Source organism: Erinaceus europaeus, chromosome 18 (assembly GCF_950295315.1).
Source record: "Erinaceus europaeus chromosome 18, mEriEur2.1, whole genome shotgun sequence".
Taxonomy (NCBI): Eukaryota; Metazoa; Chordata; class Mammalia; order Eulipotyphla; family Erinaceidae; genus Erinaceus; species Erinaceus europaeus.
In genome coordinates, this window is record NC_080179.1 from 30195953 (window position 1) to 30223294 (window position 27342).

At 34.7% G+C, this 27342-nt stretch overlaps 1 protein-coding gene across 7 annotated transcripts in view; it reads right to left on the reverse strand.

Moving 5' to 3' along the window:
• SLC4A10 (solute carrier family 4 member 10) overlaps window positions 1-27342 on the reverse strand; it is a 359857-nt gene that overhangs the window by 123479 nt on the left and 209036 nt on the right. For 4 of the 7 annotated variants that reach the window (XM_060177811.1, XM_060177807.1, XM_007523773.3 and 1 more), the window contains exons 7-10: window positions 20869-20960; window positions 19719-19808; window positions 14362-14519; window positions 11699-11786 (exon numbers count right to left, since the gene is read on the reverse strand). In XM_060177811.1, the coding sequence (XP_060033794.1) occupies window positions 11699-11786; window positions 14362-14519; window positions 19719-19808; window positions 20869-20960 (428 nt within the window). The remainder of the gene's footprint in view (window positions 1-11698; window positions 11787-14361; window positions 14520-19718; window positions 19809-20868; window positions 20961-27342) is intronic. The other 3 variants (XM_060177808.1, XM_060177810.1, XM_060177809.1) reach the window with 3 other exon arrangements.

Here is a 27342-nt window from a genome sequence, read left to right on the forward strand (position 1 = left end):
TGGAGTGACAGATGTATCATACAGAGATGGAGCCCCAGCAATAACCCTGATGTCAATAAAAAGAAATTAAGTGGTCAAGATCATGACTTGGACACAAGCTCCAGAGAAAAGCAGTTTTCAACCTGGGATTCTTGGGAGAGGGAAGGATTTCTGACCATGTGTGGTAAGGGACAGCAAGAGATGGTCAGGGTGACTCGAGAAAAAGAGTCCTATAACCCACTCTTGGGCTGGCAAACAAAGGCCAAAGGAAAGTAAAGGAAAATCTTCTTGACTATTTTCTGAAGTCACCCTTCCCCCACCCCAAAAACAGCCCCCACAGGCTCACCAACTGCTCCTAGCAGGCTTCCTGTGGAGCTATTTTCTTTACCAAGATTCCTGGCCTAACAGGGGTGTCATTCCAAGCGTCCTCCTTCTCCTCCCCCTCCACCTCCCCCTCCCCCTCACTCTCCCCCTCCGCCTCCGCCTCTGCCTCCTCCTCCTCCTTCTTCTTCTTCTTCTTCTTCTTTTCTTTTTTGAAAGAGGCTGGAGCTCTATTTGAGTGACAGAATACCTGAGCAATCAGGGCCTCAGCCCTGCCTGGGAAAGACTAGCTGGAGGTTTTATTTTTATTTTTTTATACTTCTTATAATTGGCTGTTTTGCTTAGTTTAGGAAGGGGACCAGGCTGTATGCAGCCAATCTGGAGCATTCCAAGCTGCAGACTGACTTTTAGGGTTCTTTGCTCTATTTTATTCAATTATCACTTTTATTATATGTGCATGTCCCTCTTCTCTCCTCTTCAGTTTGACCAAAATTAAATGTTGTTGCTTTTCTGTTGATAGGTGACTGGGTGTGCTATCTATTGTGGAAGTAGCTTGTTTCTTTCTCCCTCTTCCTTCCACCTCCCTTTTTCTCTCCTCCTAGCTAATTAAAAAAAAAAAAACTCTTTCCATTCACTGCTCTTCTTTTTTCCCCTTCCTCTTCCTTATTTTGCTTTCTGAATTCACTGACACTCATTTGTGAATTATTTTGTGGAATAAATCTGACACAGAGTACTGTCTCTCACTCTCTATCTCTCTTTTCTCCTTTCCTTTCTACTTTTGCTATTTCTAGAAGTTATAGTGGACAGTAGATTTGCATAATTGTCTGTTATTGCTTTGTCTTTTTCCCCTTCTCTTCATTTTCCTTTTCTTTTGTTGTTTTTTTTTCTTGAACTGGAGGTGTTGTTTGGCTAACTGGCATTGTTTAAACTGCATCAATCTTTGCTTCAGTTGCTACTGTTGTACTTTATGAAGTTTATAACTGCATTTGAGAAGAGACTTTAGTTTAGCATGGCTTGTACTCAAAACAAAACAACTGAAGAATGACAGAAGAGAAAAATACAAACCACATTAAAAAAATGGTTAAATCAAGGACAAATGAAACTGCTATGACAATGAATCAGGACAGGAGCCCAGAAGAAACTCCAAATCAGTCAGAAGTAACCATAGGCTTCCCTGGATTGAAGACCCCACCAATGTGTCCTGGAGCTCAGCTTCCCCAGAGTCACACCCTACTAGGGAAAGAGAGAGGCAGACTGGGGGTATGGACCGACCAGTCAACGCCCATGTTCAGCGGGGAAGCAATTACAGAAGCCAGACCTTCTACCTTCTGCAACCCTCAACGACCCTGGGTCCATGCTCCCAGAGGGATAGAGAATGGGAAAGCTATCAGGGGAGGGGGTGGGTTATGGGGATTGGGTGTTGGGAATTGTGTGGAGTTGTACCCCTCCTACCTTATGCTTTTGTTCACTAATCCTTTCTTAAATAAAAAATTAAAAAAAAAAAAGAAAAGTATGCAAGCAGTAATAAACCTGATAACCACAGACATGAAGATAACTATGGAGGAAAGGGCTATCAGAATTAGGGAAACAACAGATGAGACCCCAAAGGAAAATACTAGCTACCTTGAAGTGATTATAGAACTGAAAGCTGAAATAGCTGAGCTAAAAGGCCAATTAGCAGAACAAGCTAATACTATAAGTAAACTGAAGAAGGAAGCTGAGAGAATGGAAACCATATTAACAGAAGCAGAAAACAAGATAATCCAGAGGATGAGCTAGAGAAATCTAAGCAAGAGGTCAAAGAGCTAAAAAAGAAATTGACAGACATTGAAAACAACAACAAAGACATATGGAATGATCTCAAAAGAAGTAACATTTGTATAATTGGCCTACCAGAGGAAGTAAGAGAGGAAGGGGAAGTAAACATCCTAGAGGAAATTATAGAAGAAAACTTCCCAGACCTAAACAACAGAAAGGACATTAAGATTCAAGAGGCTCAGTGAGTCCCAAACGGAATCAACCCAGACCTGAAGACACCAAGACACATCATAGTAACAAAGAAAAGAACTAAGGATAAAGAAAAGATCCTAAAGGCTGCAAGAGAAAAATAAAAAGTCACATACAGGGGAAAACCCATAAGACTATCAGCAGACTTCTCCACTCAAACTCTAAAAGCCAGAAGAGAATGGCAAGATATCTATAGAGCCCTCAATTAAAAAGGGTTTCAACAGTATATCCTGCTAGACTTTCATTCAGACTAGGTGGAGGGATCAAAACCTTCTCAGACAGACAACAGTTAAAGGAGGCAACCATCACCAAGCCTGCCCTGAAAGAGGTTATAAAAGACCGCTTATAAAGAATAACATCACCATAATACTTGCCATATATCAGAGCAATAAAAAAGTGTTTAATAATGGCACTGCAATACCTTAAATCCATAATATCAATAAATGTCAGTGGCTTAAACTCATCCATTAAATGGCACAGAGTGGGAGGAAGGATCAGAAAACACAACCCAACCATATGCTGCTTGCAAGAAACCCACCTGACCCAACAAGACAAACACAGGCTTAAAGTAAAAGGATGGAAAACTATCATACAGGCTAATGCACCATAAAAAAGGGCAGGAACAGCCATTCTCAACTCTGACACAATAGATTTTAAATTAAGTACAATATTAAAAGATAGGCAAGGCCATTACATAATGATAAGAGGATAAATCAACCAAGAAGAAAATTAAAAAATTTCTAAAAATTAAAAATTACTAGCATTTAGGAACCCAATTAGGGACCATCTAAATATATCAAACACCTACTGAAAGAACTACAAAAATTCATCAATAGTAATACAATAATAGCGGGAGATTTTAAGACTCTACTCTCACACTTAGACAGATCAACAGGGCATAGAATCAACAAAGAAACAAGAGAATTAATAAAGAGATGAACAGACTAGACCTCCTGGACATTTTCATAATTTTTCACAAAAAAAACCTGAATACACATTCTTTTCAAATCCACACAACACATCCTCAAGGACAGATCACATATTAGGCCACAAAGATAATATTAACAAATTTAAGAGGTGAAATCATCCCAAGTATCTTATAATCTTATAATTATATCTTATAATCTTATAATTATATCTTATAATCTTATAATTATATATTATAATCTTATAATTATATCTTATAATAATAACTACAACAACAATAAAAAACAAGAACAGCAAAAGGGGAAAAAATCAAATTAAAAAGAAAAAAAATCATACAAAAGATCAATGAAGCCAAATGTTGGTTCTTTGAAAAATTAAACAAAATTGACAAACCCCTAGCCAGACTCACTAAACAAAAAAGGGAGAAGACTCAAATTAATAGAATTGTAAACGATAGAGGAGTTATCACAACTGACACTACAGAAATGCAGATAATCAGGTGAAACTTTTATGAAGAACTATTTGCCACCAAGCTAGAAAATCTGGAAGAAATGGAAGAATTCCTAGAAACATATGCCCTTCCAACACTGAACCAAAAAGAACTAAAAAACCTAAATGCACCAATCTCTGACAAAGAAATCAAAACAGTTACTAAGAATCTTCCCAACAACAAAAGTTCTGGACATATGTAAATACGGCTTTACAAATGAATTCTACAAACCTTCAGGAAACAGTTTATAACTATACATCTAAAGCTCTTCCAAAAGATTGAAGAAACGGCAACACTCCCTTCAATCTTCTATGAAGCCAACATCACCCTGTTACCAAAAGCAGATAGGGACACAACAAAATAGTAAAACTACAGACCAATATCGCTGATGAACATAGATGCCAAAATATTGAACAAGATACTGGCCAACCGGATGAATCAAAAAGATTGTTCATCATGACCAACTGGGATTTTTCCAACGGATGCAAGGCTGGTTCAATATACATAAGTCAATAAATGTCATTCACTACATCAATAAAAGCAAAACCAAAAACCACATGATTATCTCAATAGATGCAGAGAAAGCCTCTGACAAAATCCAACACCCATTCATGCTCAAAACACTACAAAAATGGGAATAGATGGGAAATTCCTCAAGATAGTGGAGTCCATATATAGCATACCTACAGCCAACATCATACTCAGTGGACAGAAGCTGAAAGCATTCCCCCTCAGATCAGGGACTAGACAGGGCTTCCCATTATCACCATTACTCTTCAACATAGTATTGGAAGTTCTTACCATAGCAATCAGGCCAGAGAAAGGAATCAAAGGAATACGGACTGAAAGGGAAGAAGTCAAGCTCTCACTCTTTGAAGATGATATGATAGTATACATAGAAAAACCTAAAGAATCCAGCAGAAAGCTACTGGAAGTTATTGGCAACATAGCAAGGTGTCAGGCTACAAAATCAATGTACAAAAATCAGTGGAATTTCTTTATGCAAACACTAAGTCCGAAAAAGAGTATATCCAGAAATCACTCCCATTCACTGTTGCAGCAAAGTCAATAAAATACCCAGGAATAAACCTGATGAAAGAAGTGAAAGACTTGTATACTGAAAACTCTGAGTCATTATTCAAAGAAATAGAGAATGATACCAAGAAATGGAAAGACATCCCATGCTCATGGATTGATTGGAAGAATATCATCAAAATGAATATTCTCCCCAGAGCCATATACAAATTTAACGCAGTACCCATCAAAGTTCTACCATGCTTCTTTAAGAGACTAGAACAAAAATTACAATCATTTATCTGGAACCAGAAAACACCTAGAATCGCCAAAAACAATCTTGAGGAAAACAAACAGAAATGGAAGCATCATACTCCCAGATCTCAAACTATATTATTAGGCCATCATCATCAAAACAGCATGGGAGGGTGGACATGTGGCTTCCTGGGCTGGCGGGGGTGGGGTTGGGGTGGGGGTCAATGGGTGGGAGAGGACACAATCTTTTGGTGATGGGAATGGTGTTTATGTACACACCTATCAAATTGTAGTCATATAAATCACTAATTAATATGAGAGGGGAAAAATTTATTGTATGTCTAACAAAGGGACTTTTCAAAGTTAACCCAATTACCAAATAATGTGATGATAACAGTAACTATCCATTGTCTTCTTGAACCCTAAGACAGCAGGAACCTCACATTTCCAGTATAGAGCCTAAACTTCCCCTAGTCCTGGGACCCTAGGGTAGGGCCCACTCTCCCGTATGCTTCTCCCAATTCTTATCAAATAATATTGCATCCACTGATCGCAACTTAATCAATGCAACGAGTGCCACCCCAGCATACTTCACTTCAGACTGTGTCCAGAAACTTCAGGTGTGGAATGACAATCCTTCAGCTTCATCACTCGGGTGAGACCTTTCCTTTCATAGTATTCTCTAATACCATCCCAGGTGGTTCACTTCCTAACAAAGTCCCAAAACCTAGATATAGACCAGGTTCCAGGAGATAGAGCATATGTTCACAGGTATCCATAAACTAGGGCAAATATATACCTGAAAGCAGTAGTACACTAGAGTTTGCAGTGAGTACCCCCCAACACTTCCTCTCCACTATTCCAACCTTTGGGTCCATGATTCTTCAACAATTTGTTTGGCTTTGTATGTTAACTCTCTTTTCAGCCACCAGGTGCCAGATGCCATCAGGATGCCAGCCAGGCTTCCCTGGACTGAATAACCCACCAATGTGTCCTGGAGCTCAGCTTCCCCAGAGACTCACCCTACTAGGGAAAGAGAGAGGCAGACTGGGAGTATGGACCTACCAGTCAACGTCCATGTTCAGCGGGGAAGCAATTACAGAAGCCAGACCTCCCACCTTCTGCAACCCACAATGACCCTGGGTCCATGCTCCCAGAGGGATAGAGAATGGGAAAACTATTGGGGAGGGGATGGGATATGGAAATTGGGTGGCAGGAATTGTGTGGAGTTGTACCCCCCCCATCCTATGATTTTGTTATTGTCTCCTTTCTTAAATAAATAAATATTTTTTAAACGCTTAGAACAGGGAGAACAGAAGTAACCAGTGGCATTACTCTATAAGACACAGATATAGACAAATAATGTTAAAGGACATAAATAAAGGTGATGTTTTCTATGATACAGCAAATCCTAACAAAGGAATATTTCAAAGTTAACCCAATTGCCAAATAATTTTATTATAGTAATAACTATCTATTGCTTTCTTAAACCCTAAGGCAGCAGAAAACTCCTGCTTCCTCTATACAGCCTATATTTTACCCAGTCCTGGAACCTCTAGTGTGGGGCTCACTTTCCTGTGTGCTTCTCTCAATTCATACCAAATGATGTTGCGTCTGCTGATCTCAACTTAATCAGTGCAACGAGTATCACCTCAGCAAGCTTCACTTCAGATCGTGTGTCCAGACGTCAGGTATGGAATGTCAACCATTCAGCCTCATTATTCAGGTGAGACTTTTCCTTTCATAGGATTCCCTAATTCCATTTCAGGTGGTTCACTTCCTAACAAAGTCCCAAAACCTAGAAATAGGCCAGGTACCATGAGATAGGGTATCTGTTCACATGTATCCATAAATTAGGGCAAAATATATACCTGATAGTAAAAATTTACAGTAGTCTGCAGTGAGTCAGTATATGCAGCAAGCAAGTAGAAAGACCTAAGAAGACACCATAAAGTTCATAATGAAATAGTGTCTACTTAGACTTAGTCACTCCAAAGCTAACCTTATCAAAGTAAGGACTGTAAAAGTTGAATAAGGGCAGAGACTGGCAGACTTTAAATATGACTCTTTAGTCACTATCAGGCCACCTCATCAGCTGGGGCCCTAATCGAGGAGTCCTGAGATTCCCAAAAAAAAAGATGGGCCTAGACCTCGAATAAATCCCTCTCTCCATTGTTACTGGTCATCTCTTTCAGGAAAAATACAATAGACCCCTCTGTAAGCCCCCATAGGACCTTGCCTTCAATGTGGATCAACCACAGTAGAGAATGTTCCATCCTCCAAAGGGAGGCTGGACAACATACTCTATCTTCTATGTGAGGAAGATGGGTTCTAAAATTGGAGCAGTTTGGAACTTTCCTACTCATGACCACAGAAAGTGAACTCAGTTCTATAGGGATGCAGAGGTCACATAGGCTCCTAAGCTGAATATGGGTACCAGATCACATCAAATTGATGGGGGTTACAATCAACAATATGTATATACCGTTCCCATATTTGGGAACTACTCTCTTCCCTTATACAGCTTTCTAGCCCTTTTACCATCCATGACATCATCTCCTTAGACAAGAACTTGGGTCCCCCTGCATATCAGATGTCAGGCTCAAACAAACAAACAAACAAAAACACTAGTATTGTTATGGGCCCTTTGGAATATAACTAAAATAAGCCTACTAACTATCTACAAAATGGAGACCCCCACCCCAATCTTCATCTGCACTATTCCAGCCTTTGGGTTCATGATTAATCAACAATTTGTTTGGCTCTATATGTTAACTCTTTTTTATGACACCAGGTTCCATATGGTACCGTGATGCCAATTGGACTTCCCTGGGCAGACAAACCCACCAGTGTGTCCTGGAGCCCCACTTCCCCAGAGCCCACCTCACTAGGGAAGAGAAAGACAAGCTGGGAGCATAGATCAACCTGTCAACAACCATGTTCAGTGGGGCAGCAACTACAGAAGCCAGACCTTCCATCTTCTGCACCCCATAATATCTCTTGGTCCATGCTCCCAGAGCAATAAAGAATAGGAAAGCTATCAGGGGATGAGATGGGATACAAAGTTCTGGTGGTGGGAATTATGTGGAGTTGTACCCCTCTTTTCCTATGGTTTTTGTCATTTTGTCAGTGTTTCCTTTTTATAAATAAAAATTATATATAAATATAAAAAAGAAATTAAATAGATATTTGAAACAAAATGACTATTTTACCAAGAGTCATATACAGATATAATGTGGTCCCTGTCAAGGTCCCACCAAATTTTTTAAAGGGATTAAAACAAAAGCTACAAAAGTTTGGGGATAGGTGGTGACTCACCTGGGTGAGTGAACATGTTACAATGTGCAGGAACTTGAGTTTACCTGCAGGAGGAAAGCTTCACAAGTGGTGAAGCAGTGCTGCAGGTGTCTCTGTCCCTCTGTGTCTCCCCCCTTCTTCTCAATTTCTGTCTGTCTCTATCCAGTAAATAAATAAATATAATAAAAATATTTTATATGAACAATATATTTATTTATTTTTGTCTCCAGAGTTATGGCTGGGGCTAGGTGCCAGCACTACAAATCTACTGCTCTTAGAAGCTATTTTTCCCATTTTGTTACCCTTGTAGTTGTTATTATTGTTATAGGTGTTCTTTTTGTTGGATAGGAGAGAAATTGAGAGAGGAGGGGAAGACAAGAGAGGGGGAGAGAAAGAGACACCTGCAGACCTACTTCACCGCCTGTGAAGAGACACCCCTGCAGGTGGGGAGACAGGGGCTCGAACCAAGATTTTTACACCGGTCCTTATACTTTGCACCATTGTGCTTAACCCACTGTGCTACTGCCTGACTCCCAATAAAAATATTTTTAAAAAATTACAAAAGTTCATCTGGAACAGAATAATACTGAGCAATCTTGAGGGGCAAAATTAAAAAAATGATTGGAAGCATCATGTTTCAAATTATACTGCATGGCAACTGTAACCAACATTATCTGGTACTGGAACCAAAATAAACACACATCAGTGGAATAGAAGTAAAAGCCTTACAATGGTGGCCTAAAACGTTAAATAAAGAAAGGACTATCTCTTCAAAAATTTTTCTTCACAAAATTGGGTTGAAATGTATAGATGAACAAAACTGGACCACCACAAATCATCACGTACAAAATTCAATTTCACGTGAGTCAAAGACATTGATGCTAGCCCAAAAGTTATTAATTAAATAGAGACAAATATTGGTAAAACATTTCATGAGCTATGCTTCAGATATATATTTGAAGACTAAAGTCCAACAGCAAGGAAAAACAAAAAAATGAAATAGGCAAGTGAAAAACCAACAGGACTCATCAATCTGAAAAGTTTATGTGCTGCAAAGTGAACCATAACCCAAACAGAAAGACACCCTACAGAATGGGAGAAGATCTTTATACAATATATGACAAAGGACTAATAACAAAAGACATAATGAACCCACTAAACTCAACCACCACCAGTACCACAACAATAACAAATCCATTAAAAATTGGGAGAGGACAGATACATTATCTTCACCTAAAAAGAGAACCAGAGGGCCAACAGGCATATGAGAAAGTGCTCAAAGTCACTGATCATAGAAAAGTAAATAAAGACAATGAAATACCTCTTCATAAAAGTGAGAATGTTAAACATAAGGAAGGATAGAAATAACAAATGTTAGTGAGGCTGTGGGGGAAAAGGAACCCTTCTACACTGCTAGTGGGAATGTAACTGTTCCAACCTTTGTGGTAAACAGTCTGGAAATTTCTCAGAATGCTAGAAATGGGCCTACTCTATGACCCAGAAAATTCTTTCCTGGGGATTTATCCAAAGGAAACAAAACCATATATCTAAAAGGATCTGTGCTTGCCTATATTTACAGCAGCACAATTTGTACTAGGCTAAACTTGGTGGCCAGATGTCCAATGACAGATGAGTGGCTAAGAAAATGGAATACTACTCAACTGTTAAAAATTATGAAGTCATTTCCTTTGCCTCATCTTGGATAGAACTTGAAGGAATAGTGTTAAATAAAGTAAGTCAAAAAGAGAAGAATAAATACAGGACGATCTCATTTTTAAGTGGAAATTTAGAAACAATAACAGAAAGAGAAAACTGGGTGTGGAGTATTGCACCAAGGCAAATGACTCAAGAGAAAGAAGGTAATGGAGGGGGTAGATGAGTGTTTAGGTACTTGTGAATGACGGTGGAAAGGAACTAAACTGGAGGTGAGAGTGTTCTGTAGACACCTGTCACAGGAGATGAGAGACTAGACCCATGTACTAATAGCCATACTGTAAACCATCCATCCCTTTATAAAATAATTTTAAAAATTAAAAAGAAAAATTGTATCAAGTGGCCTGGCAAGTTAGCTCACTGGGGCAGTATGCCTGCTTTGCCATGAACATAACTCAGAATCAAGCACGGTGTAGACATTGGAGGAAAGCTAGGTGCTGTGGTGTCCTTCCCTGTTTCTCTCTATCTATCATATATCTATCCATCTGTCTGTCTATCTTTCTATCAATCTATCTTATATCTATCTCGAGACATTTCTACCTTAAAAGTAGCCACAGAGATAAAGCCCTGAAAACAATCAGAAAAAAAAAACTGCATCAAGAGATCACATGCTTTTAAACCTGCCTTAGATAAATTTGTCCAAGACAATCAGATATTTTTGGCATGTTTCTGTCAAAGACCATTTGTCTTTATTAATTTCCTTTCTACTAAATTTCTTCCCTCAGATAGCTTAGGGATCATATCTCAATGTAAGCTTCAGAAAGAGTTCAACAGACCTAACTGCAATGTGGGTATGAGTGCACAGTTCCTGACACAAACAGTTCTCAGAAATCTGTAAAGTGTCTGAGAATTCAATGTAGTTCAGCTTAGTAATGACACAGTCTGCCCAGAGGAAGCATCAAATTTTATAAGAATAGGATTTTCTTCTAATAACACTCTTCTTCGAGATGCCAGTCATAAACTCTAGCTGTTACATGTACTCTGAATGACTGTTTATAAATCAGAGTTTCCTGCTCCTCAAATGAAAAGAAGTATTCTATCATCTATTATATATATGATCTATATAAGGATATATAGAGATATACATAAGGATATCTATCTATCTACATATAGATAGATATCCTTAAAGAGTTGATGAATGTTTTTTAATCTAAAATTTACATAAGATTTCTTATATAGAAATATTTGTATGTTGTATCAGAAGAATCATCTCCCCTTCAAATCCACTTTCAGCTTCGCTATAGTTCAAGGACTCTCAGGCTAAGTATAGTTACATTCAGGCCCTTGTAGAGAGAATTAATAGATGGTTTGGTGTCATGAATACTATTCAGATAAATTATCACTGATTTTTCTTGGGACCTTAAAATTATTTTGTCCAAGATGGTACTCCCAGTGATACTATCAGTAGTGCTTACCTTTGAAGCATATACACTATGTGTGGAAGATTGATAAATACATTTTATGTCACCAAATAATATATTTTCCTTAGAATATGGGGTTCTTAAGCATGACACTTATGAGCAATTTTAGTACCTTTCCAACAAAATTTCTAAAGGAAATTTTATAGTGAAGCCCAGAAAAGGTAAGATTCAATATAGATAAATATGATTCACAGCAAATTGTTACAAATAAAAGAACTACGAAAGTTAGGTATACCTAGTGGGAGAAACGTTCCCAATGAACTTGAATAAATACCTCATCTGTCATTAGGGTTGCGATTGATCTGCCAATCTCATGGTACTGTTGACCCTTTCCCAGGGGTCCCAGAAGGATGAACAAAAACCTGCAATTAGACAAAGAAAAAAAATGTTTCAAAATAGAAAAATAAAAGTAATTTTAGCATTTTAAATCATGTAGCATTAAATTGAATAATTTATAATCACTGACATCAACAGAATTGCTAAATATGAAAAATTTGAGATGAAATATTTCCCTATTTCTCAATTGACTATTATGAAAAATTTTACAATAATTGATTTATGAACATTGAAGACACATGGCTACAATAGTATTAGTGTTTTTTTTAGTATGATGTCCAGCCTTACATGGTTGTTAATGAGAACTTTAAATTTTTTGTAAGTTTTAATGGGAAGGAGATGGAAGAGTCTGATTAAATCTTTCTGAAATGGAAAGGAGAGAACTTACTTAACATGGGGCCAGGCAGTGGCACATTTGGTAGAACAGACATGTTATGATGTGAAAGGACCTAGGTTTAAGCCCCTGTTGCAGGTGTCTCTCTGTCTCTATTTCTCCCTCTTTTTTGATTTCTGTTTCTAGCCAATAAATAAAATATTGAAAACAAACAAACAAACAGAAACAGAAAGAACATGTGGACAAAAAGAAGATGCTTGTAAATAGAGCAGTGGATTGATTAGGTGCACGTGGCACCAAGCGCAAGGACCGGTAAGGAACCCAGTTGGAGCAGGGGAGTCGCTTCACAGGCGGTGAGGCAGGTCTGCAGGTGTCTGTCTTTCTCTCACCCTCTCTGTCTTCCTCTCCTCTCTCCATTTCTCTCTGTCCTATCCAACAACAAATGACATCAACAATAACAATAATAACCATAAGAAGACTACAAAAACAAGGGCAACAAAAGGGGGAAAAAATGGTCTCCAGGAGCAGTGGATTCATGGTGCAGGCACTGAGCCCCAGCAATAACCCTGGAGGCAAATAAATAAATAAATAAATAAGTAAGTAAATAAATAAAATATTACCTTAAATAGAAAAACTGTTGCCAGGAACCAAAGTACTGGGTAGGCAAAAAAGACAGAATTGATGATCTATTAAATTCCAATGCCAGAGAAAAGAAAACGTTATGTTGGAGTGAAAGTATGACAAACTTACCACCACAACTGAAAACATTGAGGAAATTAGTATGTGTTTTAACTTTGGAAGATTTATAATTGTTCTTCAGAGAAATTATGAAAATTAAAGAATGCCCTATATTCTAAAATATAACACTTGTGTGTGTTTTAATATGATGAGATGATGGAGAAAGAGAGAGACAGAGGAGAGAGAGAGAGAGAGGGAGAGAATGAGAACAGTGCTCAACTATGACTTACACTGGTTTATGATGATGGTGGTATGAATTGAACCATAGAGTTCAGAGCCTCAAGCCTAAGTCTTCTGCATAACCACTTCTGCATAACCACTTTCTTTTCTTTTTTTTTTCTGCTATGAGGGTTATCAGTGGGGCTCAGTGCCAGCACTATGAATCCCCTGCTCCCAGTAGCCATTTTTCCCATTTTTCCTATTTATTTATTGGATAGAACAGAGAGAAATTGAGAAAGGAAAGGTAGATAGAAAAAGAGAGACACCTGGGGGCTGGCGGTAGCTTATCAGGTTAAGTGCATATAGTACTAAGTGCAAGGATCCATACAAGGATCCTGATTTGAGTCCCCGGCTCCGCATCTGCAGGGAGGGAGGTTCACTTCACAGACGAGGTCACTTCGTAAGCAGAGTCACTTCACAAGCAGTGAAGCAGGTCTGCAGGTGTCTATCTTTCTCTCCCCCTCTCAATCTTCCCCCTCACTCAGATTTACTCTGTCCTATACAATAAATGGGGGAGGAGAAAAACCTATTTCGCGGCTCATAAAGCATCCTCTATGCAGTTGGAGAGTGGAGGCTCAAACCCAGGTCCTTGCATGTGGTAATGTGTGCTCTTAACTGGGTGCACCACCAGCTGACCTCTTTGAATCAGTCTTTATGTAAATATTGTAGTTTTTTAAATTTCTCCTTACACAGTGACCGTACTAGCTCCCTAACTTTTCCCCTGTTCTTTTCTTCATTTACTTTACTCTGTCAGTATAAAATGAGGTCATCTAAACCATGACAAGTTTCCAAGTGAGGGCATATAACCCCACTAAGATTTCTTTTTTCTACTTCTGGGAATTTTTTCTTTCCTGTGAAGTATGGAATGTACCATAGTCATAAATAACCATCATTTAGTCAGAGCTCATCACAGATTTTCCTAAGGGATTTTAAATGACCAAAATAATACCTCTACAATGACACAATTTGACTTAAATCTGAATTCCAAAACACTAGGAGCCTTGGATAGGTTATATGTTTTATACATAAAACAAAACCTCAATCAGGTAGATGCCATCTTATACATTCAGTTTACTCTTTTTCTTAAAAAAAAGTTAATATATGTAGAAATCTCAGCAGTTCTTTAAAGGATGAGCGAGTATCTTTTTCGATGTAGAGGAGACATACTATGAAAACAAGTTTTCTGGATTACCCATTAATCTCTACAAGAAACTCTCAGAGGAAATTATATTTATATCCTATTTTTTTCCTATTTTTTCCTATAGTAACTAGTTCAAGAAAAATACAGAAGATGCTCTTAAAATTTTTACCTGGTTGGGATTGGGACTTCAGCCAATCCTTGAAGCAAAACAGCTGGGGACAACCTGACAAATGCGACTACAGTGCGCTCCAAAAATTCCAATTCCCCTACTAAGATGTTTGAAGCTTCAGCACCTGGAGGAATCTTTTTCATAAAATGCAGATCAACCTGTAAGCATCACAAAAGTAAAATAAGATACATAAAAACTGGAAATTTTGCCAAATTATATGTGCTTCACATGTTATAAATCATCAATAAAATTTACATATAGTTTAAGTATATTTTATATAATTAAAAATTCAAACATCATATTTGTTCTTTAAAAATATTTTTTATTTATTTGTGTGTTTTCGTATTTTGCCACAAATAATTTGTATGCTCTAATTTCTTTATTCAATATATATTTTTAGAAAGCTTCTTCAGCACCAGTAATGAAAGTTTGTAGGGAGAGTTTATGTTTAATTAAGCGAATATACTCAAGGCATAGTATTATCAGCATCTGTCAATATCCGTGTTTCTTCTTACAGCATAAATTATGACTTCAGTTTTCATCTTTAGCTGTTCTATATCATTTCATTTTATGTTTAGCCTGATTATTCTTCAATTTTAATATCATATCAGATAATTTAGATATGGCAGAATAAAGAAAACAAGGATAAATTAACATTTGGTTGCTGAAGAAACAGTTAAATTTCTGACATGAGATGTATATGATTGAAATGAATGCATACAAAGCTTAAGTAGTCATTAACGAGAAGAAATGCTTACATTACAGTAAAGGGTGAAGTCTGAAATATGAATGTAAAGTAGTTTTAAGAGTAAATAAATTTTAATGTGCAGGGGGTTTGTGAAAGCAAAGCAGTGAACCTAAAGTCAGCTTTACAAGACCTATTTCTTATTTCTAGTTCATTTCAGTTAATTTTTATGGAAATCTGTTTGTAGGAAGAGCAAGCATTTGTCTGTTCTAGTAATTGGTTTTATGTTCTCATTTTAATGAAACAGGGGTCAAAGATCAGAATGAAAATAGCTGAGAGAGAGAGGGAGAGAGAGAGAGAGAGAGAAGCTATGGTAAAAATAGGTGAGACCTAGGAGATTTTTAAGCTGCTAATTCATTTACTAGTTTAATAATTTAAGGATATTTTTCCAAGATAAAAATAACAAAAAGTTAGAACTTGAACAAATACCTTAGAACTACATCACCAGACATTAGAGATTATATTAAACATGTTGCTTTCTGAAATCAAGACCACAGCACAGCTGTTTAGGTTTATAACTACTTAATTTAACCACAAGATAAGGATACATCAAAACATAAAACTCATTGTATGGAGCATGCATTTTATCGCAAGAATTATTCTAGTATAATCTGTAATATTCCACTAAAGACTCAGATGGTACCAATTTCCTACTTTAGAGTAAATATAATTTAACAAAGCTAAATTGCTCATAAAATATAATAAATATTAAAATCTCAAAAATTAAATTTATTAATGTTATAAATATAACTCACAGACCTACATATAAATTATATATATACATTGAGATGCTAAATGTCAAAAAGTATCCTTTGTAGGATCTAACTAACTTTTTAATTTATTGATACAAAAGTATTTATCCTAGAAACTGAAGATTTTAATTTCATGGAACTAATGATATTTTTTCACTAATTTGCCAAGTAGGATAAACACACACATTGAAAATGCTTTCAACTAATAATATTTTAGTTTGATTATAAAGTATAATCTTCAAGAAATGAATAAAAAACGAACTATACACAATTAGCCCTATGAGAAAAGCAAAATGAATTTTCATTAATATTTCATAGTCTAAAAAAGTAAAAAAAAAGTCATGATCTTTCTCACACAGGAAAGAATAATCATAAACTTAAACACAATGGAGTAACATTTAAAATGAGAAAAATAGATGTTTAAGAAAATCTATAATTGGTAAACATTGAGTTATATTGGTAATACCTGTCATAACTTTGGTGAGAAACTTAATCTCTACTTGGAAAAATTTCTATAAACTCATTCATTGCTTGACAAATGCCATGGTCTAAACTATTGAAATCTGCCTCAAGCAGGTGGAAATTATACAAATAACTACTTTAATATGCAATTTAATTAAGTCAAGGCATACACAGCATGCTAAAATAGTTTAATTTTATATGAGGAAATAAATGGCTCACGTGACTTTCTTGCATCACATTATATCTTATATATATAGTGGATTGGTGTTTATAATTTTTAAAAATGTCAAAAATATAAATAAATTAATTTTATAATTAGAAAATTAACCTTTTATTTAAAATGTAATAAGTTATAGTTTTAAAATGCATATCTATAATAGTCATCATGCTCATTCCACTGTATTATTCTGGAGTAGCTATATATTTGGGGATAATGAAGTATATATAATTTCTGAGGTAGTCCTATACTATTTGGACCTGTGTTAACATTCTAGTCATAAAGAACCTTACTTGGCATTCTAACCACATTTTAATATTATAAAAGACATTTTTGAGGGTCACAACCTATTCTTTTATAAAATTACAAATTCCCAAAATATGAAGTAAGATGATTTATACCCCTAAGGCAATTCTCAAGTGGACTCAAACACTTAGAATAAGCTTAAAGAAGATAGATAGATAGATGATAGATAGATAGATAGATAGATAGATAGGTATAGATATATAGATAGATAGATAGATAGATAGATAGATAGATAGATAGATAGATAGATAGGTATAGATATATATAGATATAGATACCAGAGCACTGTTCAGCTCTAGTTTATGGCAGTATAGAGGACTGAAGCCTCAGGCATGGGAGACTTTTTGCACAACCATTATGCTATCTATCCTCGCCCAGAAATTCTGAAATTTTCTAATACTAAATTGGATTTTAAAGAAATCAAGCTTGCTTTGGGATCCATGATTGCTCAACAAATTGTTTGGCTTCATATGTTAACTCTCTTTTCAATCACCAGGTTCCAGATGCCACCAGGATGCTGGCCAGGCTTCCCTGGATTGAAGACCCCACCAATATGTCCTGGAGCTCAGCTTCCCCAGAGACACACCTTACTAGGGAAAGAGAGAGGCAGACTGGGAGTATGGACCGACCAGTCAACGCCCATGTTCAGCGGGGAAGCAATTACAGAAGCCAGACCTTCTACCTTCTGCAACCCTCAATGACCCTGGGTCCATGCTCCCAGAGGGCTAGAGAATGGGAAAGCTATCATGGGAGGGGGTGGGTTATGGAGATTAGGTGGTGGGAATTGTGTGGAGTTGTACCCCTCCTACCTTATGTTTTTGTTCATTAATCCTTTCTTAAATAAAAAATTTAAAAAAAAAAAAGAAATCAAGCTTGCTTTTGTGGATCTGGACTTATAGTAATGCTGCTGGATATTCTATATCTTTATGCCAAGGGAAACATACTTGATTGTGGTCTTTTGGTACTTAAGCTATATATGAGAAGCAGTTATATCTCCAGGGAAGGAGGTTAGACAGGAAATCATAGTAGAACTAGAAGTGACTGGACATGACTCATGCTGAGATGTGGAAGAAATACAGATGGGACTTTACGAAGAAAGTTTTAGTCTAAAGTCTATTACTGAAGGTGCAAGAAAATTAATAGGGAATCTCTAGAGAGAAATAGTGTTGTGACACTAACCAGCTAGTGATCTTGAGCAGCTAGCTCTCTTTATTTCTCTAGGATTTCGTTTTGTCACCTTCTAAATGAGAAGATTTCTAAGCTTCCCTATAGTTCTATGACATAATAATCTAATTTTTTGTAATGTGCTTTATAAACTAAAGATAGGTGCAAAAGAAAGTTCATTCTACAAAGAAAATAGTGTAAAGGCTTCTTTGGGCATATGAAATAAAAGAAACATCACCAACATTTGGGACATCCTAAAATAGCACTGTTCTACAAGTCAGTTTAAAAAACAGAAATGTAGAATGTGTTGACACATCTGCTCTTAAAAAGCCTTATAGAAACCAAAAAACTGATAACTTAGATTATACTTTTTAAAAATCCCTAAATGAATCATTTTAATTGGCCTATCTATTCAAAGATTTAAGATAGGTGGTTAAAATGGATACGAAGTATAAAGTCATCGTGAAACAAGCAAAGGAAATACTTTTGTTTCTAATAATGCTTGTTATTTCCAAGCCTCACTATTTTCTGCCTCCTCAGAATATAAATTTAAAAAAAACTAATTTTCCAAACAATTTTCCTGAACTAAAAGATTAAATTATTTTGAATCTTCCAGGACTAAATCACTGATACATCCCATCAAACAATTTAAGGCACTAAAGATCCAGAAGAGACCAAAACTGCATTAAATTTTGTCTAATATCTATTTTGGTACATTTTCCACTAATACTTAGGAAGACAACAATAGTAGTAGTAGTGGTGGTGGTAATCACATAAGCCCTACTATATACCCAGTATTCTTTTAGTCTCTATAGCTCACTTAATCTTGACAACAAAATTATAAATATTTTAATTCTAATTTTACAAATGAGAAAGCTAAAGTTTGGAGAACTTATTCATGGTCAGATAGCTTATAAATGCTAGAGTTCTCCAGCACTACAATGTGCCATGTTATAAGACTAAGTAGAGGACTCTAGACATTTAATTGTCTGTTAAAAGAGTAGGAAAGTTATCAAGGGAGGGGGTGAGATACAGAGTTCTGGTGGTAGGAACTGTGTGGAATTGTACCCCTCTTACACTATGGTCTTGTCAATATTTCCACTTTATAAATAAAAGTTAAACAAAGGATAAAGTGGATACATTACTGGAAATGGAGTAAGGAAGAAAAGAATGAAAAGAAAGAAAATCTATTTATAGTCTTCTGTAGTTCTAATTGTCTTGGGAAACCTGAAGATGACCACTGTCTCCAATCAGCAATCTTTGCTTTCTTTCAAATGTGATAAAGCATATTTGAAGGTTGCAAAGATAGGTCAGACAACTAAAAGCAATGAAAAATTTAGTGCCAATAGGTTATAGCCTTAAAAAATGCTAAGCAGCAATTTATTTGAAAGGATGTGATTATTATCATTGTTTTTGAGAATGTTAAATATGCCCTTTCTATACTGTTAATGCCTGCATGAATAAGTAAGCAACATTTTAAGTCACTGCTTTTAAGATATTGTTTTGAATATGGAATATAAAAAATAGATGTATGGCAGTTTGTACCAATTTTATTTCGACTTGAAGATGAATGATGATGTTATGCTTTCAAGAGATATTTTTTGGAGTAGCAAATGGAATACATTTGAACTGGCTTAATATTAAGTTACATGCTTCCACACAGTGAAGTGAGCTTTGAACCACTGCAGAAACAGCTCGAATTTGCCCTCACCTCTCTCTCTTGTTGGTGTGGAAGTCCTTTTTCTTGCCTCTGTTTCATCCCACTTGGGCTAGTATGCCCTTTTTGTTGGCCTCCCAGTCCCTGCACACATAATTAACAGACTTAAGCTGGTACACCATGCTCCCACAGAAACTCTACAAGCACCAGAGAAAGAGCATGCACAAAAGTAGACCTAGACCATTTTAGGTATTTGGCAGAGAGTGCTGAAACAATAAGAAACTGACTGCTAATTATCTTTTCTGAAGCTTGATACAGGCTACTTCCTTTACTGTGGCCTCCCACTCTCACCCTGCCCATTGTTAAAATCATTACCAATACTAATATTTGATAGGGGGAACAACTGAAAGATGTTACGCATGTACAAACTATTGTATTTACTGTTGAGTGTAAAACGTTAATTCCCCCAATAAAAATTTAAAAAAAAACAAAAAACAATGCTCTGAGTTACTATTGTTTCAGCCACTAAGACAGAGTTTTTGATCCTCTTTATTTTTGGCCAGTACTGAAAAAAAAAAAAAAACTATGCTATTTACTTATGTTATGATAGCACAGATATGTCAGGAATTTGCTAAATCAGAAGCATATTGCTTTCATAAACTTACTTCCTATTTGAAATATATTCAAGTAAATTATTTCATTTGAATAATCCCCAGTTAGATATATCTCTGAACAGCCATTTTTTATTACATTTTTATTTAAAAGTCATTCAGTTTTACATTTTCAGTCTAGTGCTTCCTTAAACAGGTATCTTCTCTGAATTATGACAATTAAGTTTTATATTTATGATTCACTTATCTACAAATGGGGGAAAATATTTTTTGGATAAAAGACTAGTAAGCATTTCAAACAAGCCTCCATTTAAATTCTTTGTGAGGTCTAGTTATTTCATTTACTGAGAGGTATATATGCCAAGTGGCTGAAACTTGAAGCTATATGTAAAAGTCATACTTGTTATGTGAACAATAAAAATGTTAACTGTGATCTTAAACAATATAAATATATATAAAACAATATCTATAACAATATTAGAATTTGACTAAAAACAAAATATGTATGCAAATCATTCTGTCAATACCTCTTAAAATGAGTAGTAACAACTAGCAGTAATTCAGCAGCTTAACTCAGAGGATGAATAGCTTACCTTGCTAAAGTCAACAGTGCTGTTTTCTCTGCTCACATCATTTTTATTTTCAACACAGGCTAAAGCAGACTGAGGAGAAACAACCTGACCTGCTAAAAGAGATTATTATTACAGAATACAAGCAGTTACTTACATAATTCTAGACATATTGAATGAAATTCTAATTAAACTAGACTAACACAGGTTTCTTAATGAATTTATGAAATAAGCATGAAAGGCGATATACATATATCTTTACCAATACAAAAGTTCTTATATATTGGTTACAGATAGAAATGGGAGAATTCAATCAAGAAAAATGCAAACTAATTTTTTGTTATTTATGAAGATTGCAAAGTTTTTAAATATAACCATGGTTTCAAAACTTCTAAATTTTATCCTACACTAGTGATGTGTGTGTGTGTGTGTGTGTGTGTGTGTGTGTGTGTGTGTGTGTGTGTGTGTGTGTGTGTGAGAGAGAGAGAGAGAGAGAGAGAGAGAGAGAGAGATAAGACAGTTGTCTGCTAATATTTAAGATCAGACACAAGAATTTGGAATGTAAAGGTTATAAAAGAGAAAAGGAGGCCAGGAAAATATCTCTCTATAGTGCAAATATACCATTCTCAAGGACCTAGATTCGAGCCAATGGGCACCAGATAAAAGCAACGTATAAAAGGGAGGCTTCACCACTGGTGAAATAGTACTATGTTTCTCTTCCTCTCAGTCTCACTTTTCCTGCCTTTAACCCTTTATCTGAAAATAGATAAATATTCCACCAGGGGCTATACAAGCATGCAGGCATAAAGCCCAAGTGAAACACATGTGGCAAGGAAAAAAAAATTGGAATGGGAGGTGTAAATGTTTATCTAGAAAGAACACATCATATTTACAATTCCTTTGCATTTGATAACCATAAAAATTGATGACCTTTATAGACTTCTATGTGAGTTATAAGTGACTTTACTTCACATACTATACATACTATGAATACAATGAACATAGTACTTTAAAAATAATAGAATTGTTATATAAGATAGAATGAGGTGCAATAAACTGACCACTGCTCAGCTCTGGCAGTAGCAGTGCTGGGGGTCTGATGCATGCAAATCGGTACAAAAAAACTGAACTATCTCCTTGGCACAGGAGTATGATTTCATGGTGGTTTAATCCAACAGTACAAGTACAGTGATACTGGTCTTCACAAGAAAAGAAAATAGCTTGAGTTGCATTATTTTACCACTAACACTAACTAGAAACTTACTTTGTAGTCTTTTCCCAGTTATAATGTATATTATATTAGACAAAAAGACAGTAAAACTGGACTGGCTAGCAAAGTGTAACAAAATTCAATGATTCTCTAAATATAACATACTCATTGCAATCACAGTCGATCTGAAATATGCCCCTCTTTAGCAATTAAATTACAAATAACTACTGGAGCTTGCTTAATATCACATATACCTCCTCCCCCCCATCTCTCATTTTGATTTCTTTTTACTATGAAACAGAGAATGACTAAGCTATGAAGCTATAAGTATACTCATGATAAAAACTCAGTGACTCTAAAATGCTGCACTTTTTTTACATCAGATTTGGCTATCTGGTGGAATGAAAATGTTCAGAAATATTCTCTCACCTAAATTCTAACTTCCTAGAAGTTGAACTTTAGTCTCATCTTCTCTAATTGCTTCAGTCTATATGTATCTAAATTTATCTAGATTACTATAGTTTATACAAAAATAAACTGTATCTTTAAATTCTCATCTAAAATGTCACTGACTATCACGTAGAAAGTATCAAGTGTGGCTAAAAACAAAGAGTTAAAAAAACACAAATTTGTGTTTTCAAGCATTACTACAGTTTTGCTTTTTGAAATAAAAAATCTCTCAAGCAGAGGTCATTTATTAGTAGTTATGAATTTATATTTTAAACTTTTTGTACTGTCAGAAAACGAGTTTACATTCTTCAATAATTTAAATATTTATCTTACTAGAGAAAGTAAAATAAAGCATTTGGTGAAGATTTAAAATATGAATTTGAAAAACAAATTCACCTCAAACCACTATGCAAATTCTGATTATAGCATATTCCAAGAAATATATAAACTTGAGAGAAATGACAGATTTAAACCACATCAATTTTCATCCTCCCATTTCTAACTGCAACATGCAGCTATGACTGTGAACTCTTTATTAACAGCCATTTAATTTATCATTCTCAAAATAATAACTGTAATTTTCAAAAAATCCTTTTACATAATGCATTTATGCTACTAACAGATGTCTTCAATCACCAGTTTCACATCATTTCTCCATATTTTCATAAGTTGTAACATTAGATATATTTAAACCTAAATTTACTGAATGTTCTGTTACATTATGTGGTGAATTTCAAGGCATAAACATATATCTGTTTTCTTATAAAATTAATTTCACTGCATAAAACTACATTTAATGTGTGCACTCAGCCGGATACAAAGGACTATGGGCATGTAGGGGAAAGGAATAGGGTGGAAGGGCTCTGTATTCTTACACTAGGAAGTGTATGATGGTAGACAAGGACATAGGTTGTGGGAGAAAGTGTCTTGTAGAGACACCTATAATGGTGTACCTATATACACTAAGAAAAGAGTATTTCATAAGTTTCCTTCCGTTTATACGATATATGTAAAACACTGGAAGTTGTATTTATTGTTATAAATATTCATGTATTTTAATTATATTGGCAGCTGGGAGAAGGCTCACTTTGTCGAGTGAATACTTTGTACAAGAACCTAGGTTGTCCAGAGGGAGCACCATACAAAGGGAAAGTTGCACCAGAGTAAAGTAGTGTGATAGTGTTTCTCCTCTCTCCTCCTCTATGCAAAATAGAGAGAAAGGGGTGGGGAGGCGACCCACCAAGGCAAAGAAATATGTGAGCATGAAGCTCCAGTGAAATTTTAGAGGAAAAAGATGTGTATACATATATATATATACATATATATATATCAGATAGCCACATATTAATCATAGTCGAACTATTGAAAATCTTATAAATCAATTTCATAACCTTTTTTATAAATTGATTTCTTTTGTTTACTCCAATAATTGCTATTGCCATTCAGAAGAAGTATAAGATGAGCTGGAACTTCAAAATTAATTTTAATTCAAATATTACTACAAAGAAGAGGCAGTATATTTAGGTTTTGAAAGGATATTCATATTTTCTCATTAATATCTAAAATAATAATAGTTGACAGAATGGCAATTTTTAGGCACAGAAATTAAGAAACCCAGCACCATCCTTTTTTATATACAACATGTGCTTATTTAACAACACTTTAAATTCAAAGTTTATCCTTTAAATACAAAATTAATTTATTTGTTATATATCTTATCAACTAAATTACATACAGTAATATTCATATAAGCAATTGTATTAATTTTCTTTTGAGTCATAAATTATTTTTTTCCTCTGGACCTCTATGTAGGGATAATTTGTCAGTAAGATAAAGAGTTGTTATATATAATATATTTTTCCAGGGCAAATCATAAGATATATGGCAAGTATAGAAGTAAATTTAGAGTGACTACTCACAAGAAAATAAAAACTGCCTTTCTGCTTTTTAAATTTTCACTAAATCTATTGTGATACAGGCATAGTAATTTCCCTCATCACTAAAGGTATGGGAAAGATAAAATTATATCAAAAGGAATGTTTCTTGACTAACTCATCAGTATCATTAAATTAAATCTCTGTTAAAACATAACATACATTAAATAGGTACTAAAAAAGTTAAATATTATATTAGCATGTTTTAATTTTTTATATAGTTTTCTTCTTTAAATAGTTTTAGGTATGTAAGTATTGTAAAATAGTATCTTTTTAACTTTGACCAAATTCAGGTTAGAGAATAATATATTGCTTAAGTATATTATTATTTGCTACTGGTTAGTCCACTAAAAATCGTGTAATAGAAGGAAACTGGGATGAAGACATGGAGATGCATTACTATTAACCTACACACCAAACTTGTTTACACTACCTCAGAAACCTTCAACGCATTTAGAGTACCCAAAGGGTAGGAGGTGAGGGAGGTACAGAGATGAGATGAGCCTGTTAGAGACAGACACAAGACAGAGCAAAATGAAGAAATATAAAGATGAATGACAAAGTCACATACATGTGTAACAATACATTTATTTATGGGAATAGAAAACATGAGGAAAGGCTAAATATTTAGAAAGTGTTGATTAGATGAGTTATAATTCAACAACATAAAAAAGAATGTGCATAATACAATTTGGAGAAAAACAGTATGCCTGAAAATAATTAATGATATAAAGAAAATAACAGACTTAAACACATTAGAAACATTTTTATATTAAAATCTAGTCTTGACATTCCAAAACCTAGTAACAAAAATACTGAACAGCTGTATCACAAAGTCATTCGGAATTTTTTAAATAGTGGAAAATATCTTTATTGTATAATGAAGTTTCATCATCTGCATGAACCTTCTAATATATTACTCTCAAATAATTCTAATCATTAGTTTCTTTTCTTCAAGGATTGGCCATTATGAGAAACAATTTTTAAATTATGGTATCTTCCAAGATAATGGTATTTAACAAAACCAAAACATCAAAATACAAAATATGTACATGCACACCTGGAAACAACAAAAAGGAGTTATTTATAAGAAGAAATTATTATAAATTAATGAAACTGATTTCCAAAAGTCAAAAATAAAAATCATTCACTATACACATGTGTACATTATTTTAAGGGCTGGAATCAATGCAGGCCTAAAGATCAATTTACATTCCAAGCTTTCAAATCTAAATACTATCCAGTAAACTAAGGGATTGAGAGTAGTTAGAGATTTTCTACTCTGTAACTTTGCTTGGGATCTTAATAGAGGTATAACTATATACTACTTAGATTAGAATAGAAAGGAGTTACATGAAAAGAATAGAGTTAGAGTTATTAGTAGAAAATTAAGTAAAATGAAGACAACCTATACCAAAGGAAACTAAGTCTAGAATTATATTTGCAAATATAAAGTTTTTCACAAGGGTAATAATATCTTATAGTATATTTACCAATCAACTATCTCAAGAGATTTGAATATATGAGCTAAACAATACAAATTCTGATATATTTTGCTTTCTAGATCATTTAATGCAGAAGTTATTTTTATTTTTAGAAAATACCTCTGTTTTCAAAGTATTATTTGAATATCTATAGCATATTTATTTAGAGTACTTCCCACCCATATTCTTTTCAAGGTTCTAATAGTATAGAAGATACCACTTTTCTATTATTTTGCTGTTGTTTTGCCAAATTTAACTGTCACTTTTTATTGAAACATCAGAATCAGACATTTAATTCTCACAGTTTAGATGCTTAATGAAAAGTGAAAGTTAAACACAGCATGGTGGCATTAAAAATGCATGGTGAATCCCTGGCATCCTGCATCTTAGCCCTTAAGAGAATGAGCAGAACACCAAAAAAATAAATTACACAAAAATGTAAGACTAATACATCTGGAGGTGAGATTGACAAATTATTACAAATCATAAGGAAAAAAGGTTACAACTAAGTAGTGTTTAGTTGGGGAGGAGAAAAGCAAATATATATATTACACTATCCTGAAGTTGAATCTATAAAATTGGGAAAATTAATTTAAAAAGATAGTATCTAAATGTTTAACCCTTTGAACTACTACACTTTCAATGAACAAACTCAATTAAGGAAGTAGAGACCTTATTCTATTTTCAAACTTCTCTGTATAAGCACCCAGTTTGTTGCTAAGGGGATGTCAACGGGTTTATTTTGAAAGTATAAAATAGATTAAATAAGTGGGTATTTTATTTCTATCCTGGTCGTTAGGGCAGAAAATGTTTTCTGTATTGTAGTTTCTAGAAAATTCTGTATTTAAATCTTATTCTATACTCTTAAAAGAAAAAATATATATATTTGTATAAAATACTAGGTATTTTTATAGGTATTTTTATTTTACTCTTTTGATTATCTAGATGCCTTGAAACATTTTTGCATCTGTTTTCTTGAACACATATTAAATATCTATTACATATTTTGAAACTGTGTCAAACCTATATTTATGGCTATGAGTTTCTATTTATTTGTTTATATGGAGTTTGTCAGGGGTTTTTAATTCATAAGTAGACTGAGAACCTTAGTAATAAAGGTCTTTCACACTTTTTTCCACTACTGAGTAGGAGATTTATTTCTATATTGGTAAAAACCATACATATTTTCAGAATTTTCAACACACATAATTATGCAAAGTGTGTGAGGAAGCTAAACAGAGTCACAAGGAGGTGTTATAAACCTAGGCTTAGAAAACCACTTCTGACAGCATACTACAGCAATACTTAATTGGATGTATGAGTCTTATTAGAAATGTTTCCAAGTCTTTATTACCCTAATGTATGCTCCAAAAGGATCTATATGTGTTCATATCAAGGCTGATTATACAGATGGTGACAA